Source organism: Sander lucioperca, chromosome 11 (assembly GCF_008315115.2).
Source record: "Sander lucioperca isolate FBNREF2018 chromosome 11, SLUC_FBN_1.2, whole genome shotgun sequence".
Classification (NCBI taxonomy): domain Eukaryota; kingdom Metazoa; phylum Chordata; class Actinopteri; order Perciformes; family Percidae; genus Sander; species Sander lucioperca.
In genome coordinates, this window is record NC_050183.1 from 16,874,594 (window position 1) to 16,889,775 (window position 15,182).

Consider the following 15,182-nt stretch of genomic DNA (forward strand, 5'->3'; position numbering starts at 1 on the left):
TGCCCCACTGGGGGACAAATAAAGTAACTTGAACTTGAACTAATTGATGGGTTCTTTTGTCTAAATATAAAAAAGCCCAACTAGTGTCATTTGAAAAGATGCTTCTGCTAAAAGAATGGATGTTAATCTGGGTGCAGCTTATTGCTTAAACCATCAAAATTGTCTGAGGCCATGCAACTTGACCATGCACTTCTGATCGGCCCTTTGGAAGCTCTTAAAAATACAACCCTCGCATAAAAAGTTGGCCGGAGCTCCCAGTCTTGTTTCTCCGTTCGCCAAAAGCCGACATTAGCTAACTAACCCAAACAGCTCTGTAATTAACAAGATGTGTGGTTTGCAGATGCAAAACTCTTAAACTGTGTGCTTAAGCACAGAGTCCATAGTTCATTAAAAAAGAGACATGGGATTTTGTTTTGCTATTTCTGTTGGAGATGGTTAGCTCTACTGGAGAGCAATTAAGAAGCAATTAGCGGGGACAAGAAATAGAGGGAGGGAGAGAAACCCCACGGATATTGAAGTCAGAGTCTGACGTTTGCTCTAAATATTTTCTATCCGCCTCATTTCTTTTCCCAGATTTGGCTTCTCCTCCCCGTTTCCACCTTGCCGGCAGCATTACACTTGTATTAAAAAGTAACTCCAGACTTCTATTAAAGTCATCAATAAATATCTCACATGCAAGCAGAAGTGAAAATAAACAGGAGAGGAGACCAAAATGTCTTGATGGTGATTAAGAGGGCTGGAAGCACTACAGCAACTTCTAACACAGCTAATTCTGAACAAGGAGAACACACAAGCACCTTGTTAATTTCTCCTCTTTTTTATAGCTAATTTCTTTTAAATTTTCAGCTACATCTCAGGTGAGGTTCATTTAGAATGACTAAGAACAACAGAGACATGCCAAAACGCAGCTGAGAGACAAAGAAAGGATTCACAGTTACTCAGACAGCTGCGCTAACTAGGCCTGGCAGTGAGCGGTTGCAGAGCTGTCTCGAGCTGGCTGCTAGCAGCATGTCGACTGGTATGTCGGTTTGGCTGACCATACCTAGTGTAGAGAATATCTCCACTTGAGCTATCCATTCTGGGCTACCACTTCAGTTTTTATGACTCAGAGCCAAATCTTGGCCGAGAAAGGATGTTGTGGTGCTGTAATGAGTCATGATGAGAAGGCAGGAGTCAGGAAGTTTAAAAAATGAACTTTAAAGTCAAGATGCTGGTCTAAATATGAGACAATGTTTTTTTTGTGGAAATTACAGTTGAAAAATGGGAGTTTCGAGGATAAAGTGAGTACCTGCAGGGTGAGCCTGTTCCTTCATGATAATGTTGTATTGTAGCCTTATGGTTGATGAGCTAGCAAGTTTATTGACGTTTATAATTAGCGTAACGGTTACAGTTAGTCGGCCCTAAGTGGTTAGTGAGCCCAGTTTAACCTACGAGGGATTCTAATGGCTCCTGTACATGATGTTTAGTTGCCACAATAGAAAATAACTTAACAACAAGTGGAATTAGTGGAAAGCGTGGAAAATCTCGGTCAAAAGGCACAGTCTGGAAAATTGCTAACAGCTAAAAACAATCAATCCGAGCTCTTCCAAAAAGGCTGATCATAAAGAAGCGTCAGTGACCGGCAATTTCCACTGGATGCGGAACGTCTGCGGAACGTCTCCAGAACGTCTCCGGAACGTCAACGGAGTCATTAGGTTTCCATTAGCCGCACTGGAAAGCACAAGCTACATAGACGTGAGACTTATATTTTGAAGCAGGATTAATCATTTTTTGGTCACCTGGCCGCACAAAGAGTAAACACTGTCATACTATCGCCTTACTATCAAGTTGTTTAAGTTACCAAACAGTTGCGTATATACACATCCAGCAGACAAAGAGCAACGTCGTTTCTCTTAGAAATGATACAGAACTAAAAAAGACCACTTGACTATCGTTTGTCGGTTATTTTGTCTCAAATTATTTACTGTATTTTTATATAAATTCGACAATACATTCAGAATGTGTTAAACATGCTATATCTGCCTACCTTGTTTAATTCAATGTGTTCCTAAACAAAACAACAGGTTTTGCAAAGCAAGTGGGGCATTTTATAATCAGGCCAATACAGTGACTCCCATCCTGTCACACAGGTCATAAAGCATCATTATGCCCTCTTGGTTCACAGGTCACTTGAGTCCATCCATAGTGTATTGCTTCCTCCATCTGTAGGGACTGTACATTTCCCATTGGGCCAGTGGGCACACAGTAGGCACGCTCAGTCTGGACGTGAGAATGACTGTGCATTGTTCCCATTGGTCATATTGGGTCTGTTATCAGCACTATCAGTCCTAATACTCTGGCCTGCATTGTGTTGGGCTGCTCCGTTTATTTAGATTCAGCCACTAACAATGAAAACATTGCCTCTCTCCCAACCGGGGCACAAACATACGGAAAGCAATAATAATAATGATGGAGGCAGAAAAGTGTACGTATAAATAGTAAGGGGAAGTAACTGAGCGGCTATGGCGGGAGGAGAGAGTAAACAGACAAAAGTATGAATGATGAAGCGAACAATTGATTTGAAGTACCTGGCAGAGCGACAGCAGTCAGTCAGTCTTCGGCTACCTTGAAATCTTTTTGGCATCTGGAGGTTCATGTGACCAAGTGTGTGTGTTTGTTTGTGCGTCCACTTCCAAGCTCTCGGGAGACTCGAGTGAGACTGTGTGTGACAGGTGAGAGCTGATCTCATTTTGATGAAGGTGAATTAGCCGTGTTGTGGTTGGCGTGTGTGACTGTAGTACCAAGGGCTAGGAGGGTTTTCACACAGCGTCCAAATGAGCCTCTTTAATCAACTGCTGCTAAACCGCATGTGGAGGGAAAAAATCCAGAGACACGCACGCTTGCACGCTTTCCAAAAATCAAAAGCTCTTTTTCTGTGCAGAGATGAAGAGTGATGATTTGGAAGGTTGTGTATTAATTGTGGGCCATTTGGTGCGATTCCATAGCACACAAAAATGTGTTAATACCTCTCACCTGCCAGAGCGTCCTGGGCCTCAAAGAATGTACTGAGGCCTCCTTTCACATAGGCCAGACTCCCCTCATTCTTCTTAGTAGCCTGCTTCTTCAGATTATTGGCCCCAATCTTCAACTGCTCAAAACTGAGGAAACAAAATGGTCATGCCATTGTATTAGGCCTGCAACTTGTTATTACTTTCATTCATTCGTCTAGGTAATTTGTAAAATGCCCATTTCAGGAGTCCAAGACGATGTATTTGAATTGCTCCAATTAACAATATTAAGCAAATCATCACATTTAAAAAGCCAGAACCGACAAATGTTTGGTATTTTTACTTGATTACAATAAATGGATTGTTTTTACTTTTCTGATTGATTGGTCAACTAATCATTTGCATTTGCCATTTGATTTCAAAAGGCATTTGCACACGAGCATCTATCTCAGAAACACAACCACACACAAACTTGCGGCAAATGTGAGTATGTGTGTCTTTGTGAGTGTCCTGACTGAGTGAGGTTTCCTCCGCAGGAAGAAACAGTCACCCAGCGAGGTCCAAACAGAGGCCCCTGGTCATGCTGGATCCTGGGGTCTGGGTTACTGGAAGGCTAAGCTGGGGGAGAGGAAGCCAGGAGAGTCCAAAAATAATTCTCCTCTGCCCTGACATGACAGCCGACGAGTCAACGAGGCTCAGGGCTTTTTGGGTCAGCAGGCTGCCTCGTCTACACACCTAACTGCTCTCTCAAACGGACCAAATGACCACGTGAAGATTCAGCCGAGACACTGTACAATCAAAGCGTATGTTAAAAAGTATTGTCTAGACCTGCTCCACATGAAATGCGTCATGAGATAACTTCTGTTGTGATTTGGCGCTATATAAATAAAATGTACTTCACGTAAAACCAAGCTTAACAAATTGTCTCTCTACTCTCTGTTTGTATTCTTTTCTTTTCAATGTAGCCACTGCCATCTCCCTATCTGTACTATAGGGGTGCATTTAATCTATCAATTATTTTCTCGATTAATGGTTAATATCCATTAATTACCTGGAGCCTGTGTGGTTTTCTATGAGGTACCAGGTGGCAGAAAAGTTCTCACTGGTGAAGTCTCCACTCATTCCTGGAAATGTCAGCTCCATGTCTTTCTGTGGGATTTTGCCTCTGAGAAAAAAAACAAACAGATTAACAAAGATGATCACAGAAGAAAAGCAGGATAAAAGAAGAACTCAACTTTATTGAAAGATGTACAATGTACAGATAACATGAACATTAGAAAAACACCAAGGATCAAATCATGCAGTACAATCTGACAATGACATGAAAACAGACAAATAAATGTATAAACATATTAACGACAAATTGTGAGTAAGAAGGGGTTTTGGAAAAATAATTGTGAGATCATTTTTTTAATGTGATGTTGGGGGCAGTGTTGTCCAGCAGGGGGTACTGTGCAGCCAAAAAGTACCCAGGCTGGGAGAGCCTGGCGTGGGAAGTGCAGTGTGTGACGCCTGGGTGCCCCTGGAGGACCATGCACTCATTAGGGAAGCTTGATCTCTACTAATGACCCATGGCCTACACACCCCCCTCCCCCGGCCCACCACCACCACCACCCACTCTGCAGTTACATACACATATCTAGAAAAACCAACACACGGACAGTACAGTATTAAGGTCTGTTAAACAGAAAATCCATACACTTGGTGACGTATGCTAACAGAAACACAAAAACCTGCAGCACTTAGTAGTTAGTACAAACACATACACACTCATTCATGTGTATGGCATAATATTATTTCTGCAGAGTTGTTGCAATGGTCAAATGACTATATCACAACAGAGTGAAAGTGCAAATGGACATACAACATTTTGGGCACTAAATATTATTATTACAGGTGGAGATGTTGCAATGGTTAAGATTGATTGTAATTGAGGGAAATACTAGACAACTCAAAATGCTACTGGCGTCATTGTTTTTAATTTAGTTCAGGAGATACCAAACTAAGATGGCTACTGTCAGTCCCATACCACAGCTGTGCAACTTTTGCTCTTTCTAATCTTACATTTAATGATAATTGGGAGTCTTTTCTGGGACTTCAAGTAGTGTGTTAGAATGAAAATAGATGAGGCTAGCTGAAGGCACTCTCCCACTTCCTAATATTATTCACTTGCCTCTGAAAGTGACACACTTCAAGGCTCTCACGTGTTCAGAGTGCAGAAGATACTAAGTAGACGTAGCTTTTTGTTTTTCAAGCTTGGCAGTTCAGCAGGCATCAGGTGTTGCACTACATCATTATCCAAGCATTGCACCTCGGACAGAAACCGATTCTCTGATCAGGATGTGAGAGTTTCTTCTACAATCCTGGATTGGTAATGCATATCTAATATTACATGTATCACTCCAGTTTGTGTTAGGTCCTTTAATAAGTTCTTAGTAATCTCTAGCTGTATGTCGCTTAAGTGTGCGGCACTGCTAAAACTTCCGAAACATCTGCAGAGCTGTGCAATCACAGAGCAATCAACAATATTAACCCTGAACTGCAGCTTTGTCTGTAACAAGCAAGCTTACTTGGTTACACTGTTTGCATTTGTTCAAGTTCAGAGTAAGGGAAACATCCAATGACGCTACCAAACCTTATCGTGTGTCATTATGTGGAAATATTTACTAACAACTAAGGTCTACGTACAGACTTTTAGTTTCATCTAGTAACTTTTTAATCTACATTTATTAATCACCTACATTATATCAAGGCCAAGTATGACGTTACAAACAGCTGGTGCAAGCATCTACAGCTGAATGACCATCCAGTGACATCACCGACACAAAGATGCGATGCTCTTTTACTAACAAACAGCTCCTCCGATTAAATGCATTACGGAGTATGTTATTTTACAACTCTTCCTGTGTCAGATCAACACATTACTGTCAAAGGGAACTGCGTAGACTTTTTATGCTGGATGTTTTACGCAACCGTGGGAGACGAGTGAATGATACAGCCTGTTTATGGGGTCTCATCTCTGGCCACGAGCGGTCACTTGCCCCCGGCCCCTCTAAACCAAACAAACACTAACCCAGAAATGCCAGAACCTGACAACACAAACTATATATTACAAACGTTTGCACTCTCTGGCAGGCGCGTGGGAGCACCACGCTGCCTGCCTGCTCCTGGGCGGTATACAAACATGCGTGTGGGTCGCTGCCTTAGTTCTTTCCAAATCCCTTTCTATCGTCCGCCGTCCTCTCAGCTTTATACACAATTATACTGTTTCCACTCCCTGTGAGCAGCGGTTAGAGGCTGTTCAGCCATTGCTGTGTTGGCATAATATTTCAAACGCCTGCATATGGGGAGAGTTTGTTTCTGTTTAGGGATGTAAACCATGAGTCAATGACTAGAGCGCGTGTGTTTATGGCGGCGTGATTGTGCTAGGCGATGTTTGTGTGCGTGCGTTTGAGTGTTCTCTGTCCATACTTGTCTACATCGATGCCCAGTGGATTGCTGGGCCGCAGGGAGAGGGGGGAGATGCCTTTGTTGCGGTCGGTCCGCATGTCGTAGTAGTTCATCTCATCCACCCACACAGCGGACTGGTCCAGGATACCTGCGGGACAGGGCACAACAGGAGAGTCAGGGAGCTCAACAACATATCCCAGATGTGCGTGCACACGCACACGCACGCACACACACACACACACACACACACACAACGTACACTCTCACAAAATTACAATCACGCACATTTATTATATTTTAATTTTTATTTACTTTATATTTAAACTATTTTTCTTCGAATTGTAATCAATTGATCTACAGTGGCCGAGAAAGCTCAATGCACTGCAACTTCAGAACTACATGCAGAAGAACAAAACCCAAATAAATCAATAAAATCTCAATTTGACAACAAACATTGCATTTAGGAAAACGTCAGAGAAGCCAATCCAACAAGCCATCAGAGAAACACGTTCACCAATTTGACGATGTCTGATGTATGGTTGATTTCTGCAGATCACACAACCAGGCGTGTTATTGTAATCAGTTTTTTGGCGACTAGGTTTCTCAATTTGCTTGTGTTTTATTTATTTGCAGCGTTTTCAATCAATGTGATGAAATTTTTTTTTAGAAATGTATGTGCCTGTGTTTTGTCTATTTTAATGTTTTTTTTGTTTTTTAAAGTTGTAGACCAATTTAGAGTTTAAACAATTTATCAATTAATATATATATATATGTTTTTTTAAAGCGCTGAATCGCTAATGTAAATAATTATTAGCTGCAGGGTTAGTTGCAACTTTTATCTGCTCCTATTGCCCAGGCTAGCAAATCAAATGTTGAGGCTGGTGAGTCTTACCAATCCTCTCTGGCCTGAGCAGTTTGAACGAGACTGTGGAGGTGCCGAGACCCCCAGACTTGGTGGTGACAATGATCTCTCCCTTGTCGTCTTTGGCTGGACCCACGCGGCACACTATCTTGCTGGCTGACATCCACTCGGCTGTCAGCAGGCAGTTATGGCCGCAGATCGACAGACCTGGGACGGAAGAGAGAGAGAGGGAAAAGGTGAAAAGGGTGAGCGATACAGCCACACAGTGACAGCACAAATAAACTACATGTAGCACCGACACACACACACAGACACACACAGACACACACACTCTATAACAAGAGGAGCTCACTCAGACAGAATTGGCGTCTATCAGCAAGTTTAGTCAAACTGTCACCGGGGGCCAAAGTTCAAGTTGGGGTCACGATGGGTGTGGGTGGTCGTGACCTTCCTTCCTCTCACTCAGCTCCTTTAAGCTAACGTGTGTCACTTCAGCGCTAAGTGGCCCATTACTGGCACAATGTGCACTCTGCCCCTACATCTGTCGTCCTCTTAAAAACTATTTGGACACTCGAAGATAGACACAGGGATAACTTTGACAGTTCCGGCCGAGGGGATTCAGAATGCTTCACGTGTGTATAATCAAACATCATAAAAGCCTGTGAAAGCCGATGAACAAATAGCCCATAAAACCGTGAATAATATGGCAATTAGAGCCCCATTTCCTGCCTCTGTTCTCGACTGGCCACTTTGTTTTAATACATAAGCACTCACACACATTTGTGCATATCTAATTGTCTAATTCCAGGCTCCAGGGACATTCGTGGTCAAAAATAGACCCGTATCGCTGGCCAGAGCACGGCTTTTCAAGCATGGAGCAGTGTGTGAGTCCTCTGGACTGTCACCCCTCCACCCCGCTTTTCCCCACCTCCACTCAAACCAAAGAAGTAGGGTAGAGGAGGAATTGGCAAACATGAGGGAAAATATCGGCACAGAAAAAGTGTGACGTTCAAACACATAATGAGAACAAGATGGAGGTAGTCCATCTGTGTGGCTCTTGAAAATCATAAAAAAAGACACACCACCAATAACAACAACTCTATTTTCACATTAATGCATGTTGATAAGCTCCTACGTTTCTCAAACTAGGCATACAGTATCTAAATATTTACAGAAACAAAAATGTTGTTGCAGAGAGTTGGCAGATTTGTCACAGAAGAAGCAAAATCAAATTACGTAATAATTTATTTGGTTGGTGTGCAGGAGTTATTTGTTTTCTCTAGTCACATTTGGAGGATTTTTCTTTTATTGCTAAAACTTTAAAAGAACACTTCAAATGAATTATTTCACATCTACAATCAATTCTCAAAGGATGTAGCTCAAATTACAATTGCAAAATTAAATGGCAAAACAGATTTTACATTTTCAAATGAATTTTACTCTTGCATTCTTCCATTGAGAAAATACTTGTTATAATGCAACACATATTTTAATGTAAGTATACAGCCAGTTTAAAATAACAGTTAATTACTGCTACGTATAAATGTGTACAAAGAAAAAGTTGCGTTTAGACAGTTTTTTTTAAACAACTTACTAAATTGCCATAAGAGTAAAACATAAATAGTGAAAAAGTGATGATATTCTTATTCCAAAGGAGGAAAAGAACGAGGCGTCCAGTCCATTTACGTATCATATAAACAAAAACAAACTTTACACCAGCCTGTTTAAAAAAAGGGGGTCGCTGTGGTTTGTTGATGGATAAGTTAATAAAGTCAATTAATACGACTTAAGTTACAAAATAATCTACATACCAGAGCAGAAATGAAATGACAAAAATAAAGCAGCTATATTTAGTCAACATTAGTGTCCCTCTATTTCAAATAAAGCGACTACCACAGAGAGAGATAACAAAACAAAAATCATCACCTAAGAATGATCATTTACGATAAAACAAATAAATGTAAATGATCTGTGTGCTGATCTAAGAAATACCTATACACTGTTTATTTATCTGGACGTATTAATTAAAGAAGAAAATATCAAGGGGAAGACAGTGAAGAGTGACTATGGATGTCTTCATTCCCCAGGAAAATCAATATTGCTGAACAGCAATTCATTCATTCAAAAAATAAAATAAACAAATATAGAAACTACAACATTTTACCAAGACTGAGCTGCGTGTGTGGTTAGTCGTGTGGTTATAAGTGCGTTACCGATGAGGTCGGCTGGGCCCGTGCCCAGGTTCTCTCCGCGGATGGTGACTTTGGTCCAAGCCGCACCCTCCTTGGGCGAGATGCCCGTGACCAGCGGGGGCTGACGGGCACGAGACATGGTGGCCTGAGGCAGACGGGAACACTGGGTCGATCAGCACCTGGACATGGAAAAAGACAGGAGAGGGGGACATACATTAGAGCAGGGTTTCTCAAATGGGGGTACGTGTACCCCTAGGGGTACTTTGGAGGACTGCAGGGGGTAGGTAAGATTTTTTGCAAAATGTTTTTCAGTTACAAAGGTTGTAGTTAGGCTACTTCTACTGTCTCTTTTTTTTTCCAAGTTTGTCATTTGTTTTGACCTATTCTTGCCTTTCTTCCTTACTTTTTTTTTTCTACTGTCTGTTTTTCTTTCTGCTTTTTTCAAAGTTTTTCTCACTTTTTTCGAAGTTTGTCGCTTTTTGGAATTTTTTGTCACTTTTGTCACCTTTGTGTTGCCTTCCTTCTTTCTATTGTTTTTTTCAAAGTTTTTATTGCTTTTTTGAAGATTGTGTTTTTGTTAATATTTTCGACCTATTCTGGCCTTACTTCCTTCTTTCTACCGTCTTTTTCCAAGTTTTTGTCGCCTTTTTTCATTAGCATTTAAATGTTTTCCAGATACAAGGCTGTTGTTTAGTAAATCTATCGCTGACATCGCTGTATTGTTCCTCTTTATATAGACTTTTTTTTCTACCAAAAATTATTTGCGCTGGTTAGGGGGTACATGGCTTAAAAAAAACTGTTCATAGGCGGTACATTATTGAAAAAAGCTTGAGAACCACTGCATGAGAGGACATGGCGAGTAACACAAAACTCCACACACCGACAGTTCAGGTAACACATATGAACAAGTTACAGCATCTTCTAATGATGCAATCAATAATAAAAATGATCGCAGTATCATTTTACATTTTCTATTTAGAGAAAAAAAAAAGAAAATTTATATATATATATATCAAGGCATAAGGAAAATAAACAGGGATAACTCTGGAAGCTCAAAATGCTTATGAAGATATAAAATAGGCAAATTATTGCTGTAAAAATGCAAAAACAAAGCATTGCCAGATGACCACACAAAACACTTACACCCAACTGTATTAGAAGTATCTGCAGTGAACCATAGACCCTCCATGTCTTGAAAGGATAATCTTTATGTCAATGTGTAACCGTAGCTGGTGAACCTACAACCCTCTCCTGATAATAAATATGATACATTATTAGTTTTAATTCACCAGCAGCTTTTAGTGAATTACCAGGCAGCCAGATATTTAGATTTGTAGGACTGGACCTGGGGACAGCAAAACTGGAGCAGCATTTGGCTGGCAGCTAGTGTTAATTTCCCACCATGTAGGTCTCCAAACAATGTATGCATTGCAGCAGTTATCTCCCAGATAATAGGAAAAATAGAGAAGGGAGCCAAGAATGAAGGAGCAGACAGAGAGCAGGGAGGAAAGGAAGAATGTAAACCTCACAGCGAAGGATAAATAAACCTGGCCTCCCCAATCATTCCACATAAGCCCACACAATACAGCGCAGATTGTGGTACCAACGAAGGAGCACCCATGCAAATCAGTTCAAAAGGAAGACAGGGAAAGATTCCAAATGAAAAAATGAAAGTATGTATTTCAGCAGCACAGATGTTTGCTAATAAATTACTGCCAGCTCTCCAAAAGGATGACCAATCTAGACTCCCCGAAGCAGCCTGAGCGAGGCTTCCGCCCTTTTGCTCCGCAGCCAAAACACGTTCTCCACAAACAATGCAGGAGTTCACACAGACCGGACCTGCAACAAGTTCATGGTGGTAACCCTTTGTACAGTTATATGGTCACTAATTAGGTGTAGGCGTACAGCTGAGGTGCAATGCGTATTCCAAGAGCCAACGGGGGTGCCAATATCAAAGGAAATCAAAACTGACAGAGCACGACATTGATTAGTCTACTTGTTAGAGAGATTTCCTGTAAAAAGAAAATCAAAGTTTCAACCCCTGCAGCAGCCAGTGCAAGCACCAAGAGCCATAAACCAGGGCTGCAAATGTTTTCTATCATTGTTTAAAATTACATTCATATCAGTCTATAAAATGATAAAAAGGGTTGGTAAAAATAGTGCAAAAATGCAAATCAAAATCTCCCAGAGACCAAATTTATCTTTAAATTGGTAGTTTGGTGAGGCACGCGGCCTAAAACCCAAACATATTTCAAGTTTACAATGATATATAACAAAGAAAAGCAGATAATCCTCACATTTGAGAAGCTGGGGACAAGCAATGTTTGGGATTGTGGCTTAATAAATGACTTCAATGATTAGTCTGTGCTTCCCTAACCCTGGGATCGAGGACTTATGGGGTCACCTGATATGCAAACATAAAAAAAACATTTTTTTAATAGTACATATTAAGTTAGTTAAGTTTAAATCATGTATATTTTTTTTCAACCTTTACCTTTATGATAAAGCTAAAACAATTAGTTAATTAATCGATCAAAAGAAAATTCATTGGTGACTATTTTGCCAATCGTTTAAGAAAGAAACAAGACATCTGAAGTTGTCAATTTGGACTTGGACTTATGGAGGTCTTTCACTATTTTATGACATTTTATAGACATTTCATTCCTTAATTCAATAATGAACATAATCGTTAGTTGAAACCCTATTTCACAGGGCTGCACTTTGTTGCAATTTGGCATTTCGCAAAGTTGCATACATAATGAAGCCCTCTGACTTCAGGCTACAGTGCCCTATGCAAGGGCAACTATCTCATTAGACCTGGTGAGTTCAAATAAACATCAGTGACATGTTGTGCTTTACACTCTATTATGTACACCTGTAAAAACCCAATGCAACATTCTGCCATAAAGTCTACTTTTATGTTCAGTTTTTGTTGACACGGTCATGGAGGTGTTAATTCAATTATATGTTTTAGCATTGAGGGTAGTGATGGTGTTGTACTGGACTGCAATATATTGAGAGATGTGTGTAATATTCTTCCCCGGCGTGTATGGGTAATCAGTTACCAACATTATTGTTTTCCATTGACTGACTCTGACAAATAAAAGAGTTGAATCATTTCAGTACATAGTGTGAAAACCGCCTTAAGACTTAAGTCCCACCAGCTCACAATTTATCAATTCCTGAATATTTGGCTCATGGCACTAAGTAAATCTCCCAAAACTTCTGACTAGAGATGCATGATATATATCGACTCAACATCGCGATATCACGTTACGCAATATTATATGGAAAGTGTTGCGATAAGTATGCAATATTTTTTTATATTTATTTTTATTGTTTCTAATATGTCCTGTTCTGTAGACATGCTCTTTATTTATTGTTTATATACTGTCCAACCAGTAAAACATGTCCTGTTCTGTAGAGATGGTCGTTAATTATTTATTCATGTTGGACCAGTCCAATATGACAGTCAGTTGAAATAAACCTTGTGTTGTAAGAAAACTTGTTTTATTTGTTATGAATTCTTTTTTGATGCGTTTTCCCATTACTTTTGTAATTTTACATATGTTTAAAAACATCGAAATGAATATCGATATCGCAATATTCATAATCAATATCACATTTTGTCAATATCGTGCAACCCTACTTCCGACCACAGATTTTCAGTAGTGTCTTAGGGAAACTTATGGCACAACTAAAACACAGACACATAAAAACCTACAGAGGGACAGCAGCAGCACATGTAGCGACGTCGAAACCTCCAAGAGTAGGAACCTTTCTGCTAAACCCCCCACCCTCCATCGCCCTGACATCCCAGAGTTAACGAGAAAACTCCAACGGGATTTACCTCATTTTGTTGCTGCTACCCTGCGCTTGTCAGAGGAAATGGAGGGGCTATGGATTTGACATGAGTAGATAAGAGGTTAACAGGCCTAAAACAAGAGCTTGGTATATCCTTCATCAATCCCATATGTTTAGAGTGGGAGCGGCGAAGGGGCAGAGGATCTTTATTTTGTATAATTCTGATTCCAGGAGTGTTTCTAGATTATCCCTATGCAAAAATACATGCGAAAATACACGTGCACAAACACACAGATAGCCTGCACGCACACGCACATGCACACGCAACACACACACACACACACACACACACACACTGGGCAGAATGACAGCTCAGCTAGGTTGCGTGCAAGGGGCCCGAGCTGGTGTTGTGTGGTCTGTGTGTATGCGAGTATGTGGAAGGATCTGCGGAAAGGTCTGGGCAGTGTGTGTGTGTGTGTGTGTGTGTGTGTGTGTGTGTGTGTGTGTGGTCTGGGTGTGTGGTCTCTGGCGCGGGCCTGGGGAGAGCCTGCTGACGGCTGGGATGAGAAAAGAGCCGCTGTGTTTACTTTACTCTGGGGGCTGTGCATGGACACGGGAACACTGCCCAGACCCCTCTCTATAACACCAGCATGCGCGCACACACACACGCAGAAACTAAGCGGACTCTTGCAAAAGTCTCATGTCACACACTACCACAAAACCCCTGTAAACTATAACTTTATACAGACCGGGGACAAACTGAGTGAATTTTTCCTTAAAGTAGCATGAAGAGGAAAACAAAACAAAAGGTTTCTGAAGAGCCAACTGGAAACTTATAAGGTAGGCGGCATTTTCCACGAGAGGGATAAAGGTATTAACCTCTAGGGGGCATCAGAGGATCCCCACAAGAGTATACCCCACTCTCTTCCAACATGTGTCAAGCCATGTTGTACTGTGAAGGCTAAATTTAATCAATGGCAACACACAACCAGATTTAGCCCCTTTCTCTCTCGCTCAATTCTCTTCCAACCATGCTGCTGTTAGCCCCAACCCTAACCTCTCTCTCTGGTAATAGGGCTCAAAAGGCAGGTTTGTTTTCCTTGGAGGATGCCTTACAAACAGCAGGGTTGGCTCTAATCTGTGTGGTAGCTGTGGAAGTCTGAGGCTTGGGATCTTCTTGCAGCGCTGCTAACCAGTGACAACCCTTTTAGTTTCTGCAGGTTTCACCAAGTCAAATTTAAGACTTTTTAAGACCATTATGAGTAGAATGTAAGACCTATATAATCGCGACATCAAAAACGAAAGTCAGATGTCATAGTGTGGAAACAATGTCGGAAACAATTACCAGATTTCCTTATTGGCATTAAAGGACTGGTGTCTAGATTGGCTGCAATGTAAATTGCATATTGGTCTAATTTGTAGTCATATTACAGCTAATTATAATTGGACTTATTATTGGAAAGAACTACAACACCACAGAATTAAAATAGAACATTGTAAAGCGCTGCAGGAACATTTCAATGAGCATTGGAGGTAGGGAAATTAGGACCTGTTAAAAATGACTTAAGACCTACAACACGATACTTCAGTGAATTTAAGACTTTTTAAGGCCTAAAATTTTGATTTATAAATTTTAGACTTTTTTTTTTTTAGACTTTTTAAGACCCAGCGGAAACCCTGTGTCATGTCGATACCCAGATCTTCAGATTAGGACATGGGCATGATTTCCCCCTGCTACTGGGGTTACTACAGAGTTTGGAGAGACAATGGCAGCACACGCAGAGAAAGGATACTAGAAAACTATTTCATAATCACAATTATGACTTTGGCTTAAACAATTAATTAAGCTTGTGTTATTGATGTTTTGCGTTTCAAGCACACACGCTG

General features: G+C 40.8%; 1 protein-coding gene across 1 annotated transcript in view; it reads right to left on the bottom strand.

Annotated features, from left to right (window-relative positions):
• Nucleotides 1-15,182, bottom strand: part of exoc2 (exocyst complex component 2) — a 60,811-nt gene that overhangs the window by 34,941 nt on the left and 10,688 nt on the right. The window contains exons 2-6 of the mRNA XM_031282367.1: nt 9,513-9,670; nt 7,330-7,506; nt 6,459-6,585; nt 4,039-4,152; nt 3,013-3,137 (exon numbers count right to left, since the gene is read on the bottom strand). Coding sequence (XP_031138227.1) covers nt 3,013-3,137; nt 4,039-4,152; nt 6,459-6,585; nt 7,330-7,506; nt 9,513-9,630 — 661 coding nt within the window. The 5' untranslated portion in view covers nt 9,631-9,670. The remainder of the gene's footprint in view (nt 1-3,012; nt 3,138-4,038; nt 4,153-6,458; nt 6,586-7,329; nt 7,507-9,512; nt 9,671-15,182) is intronic.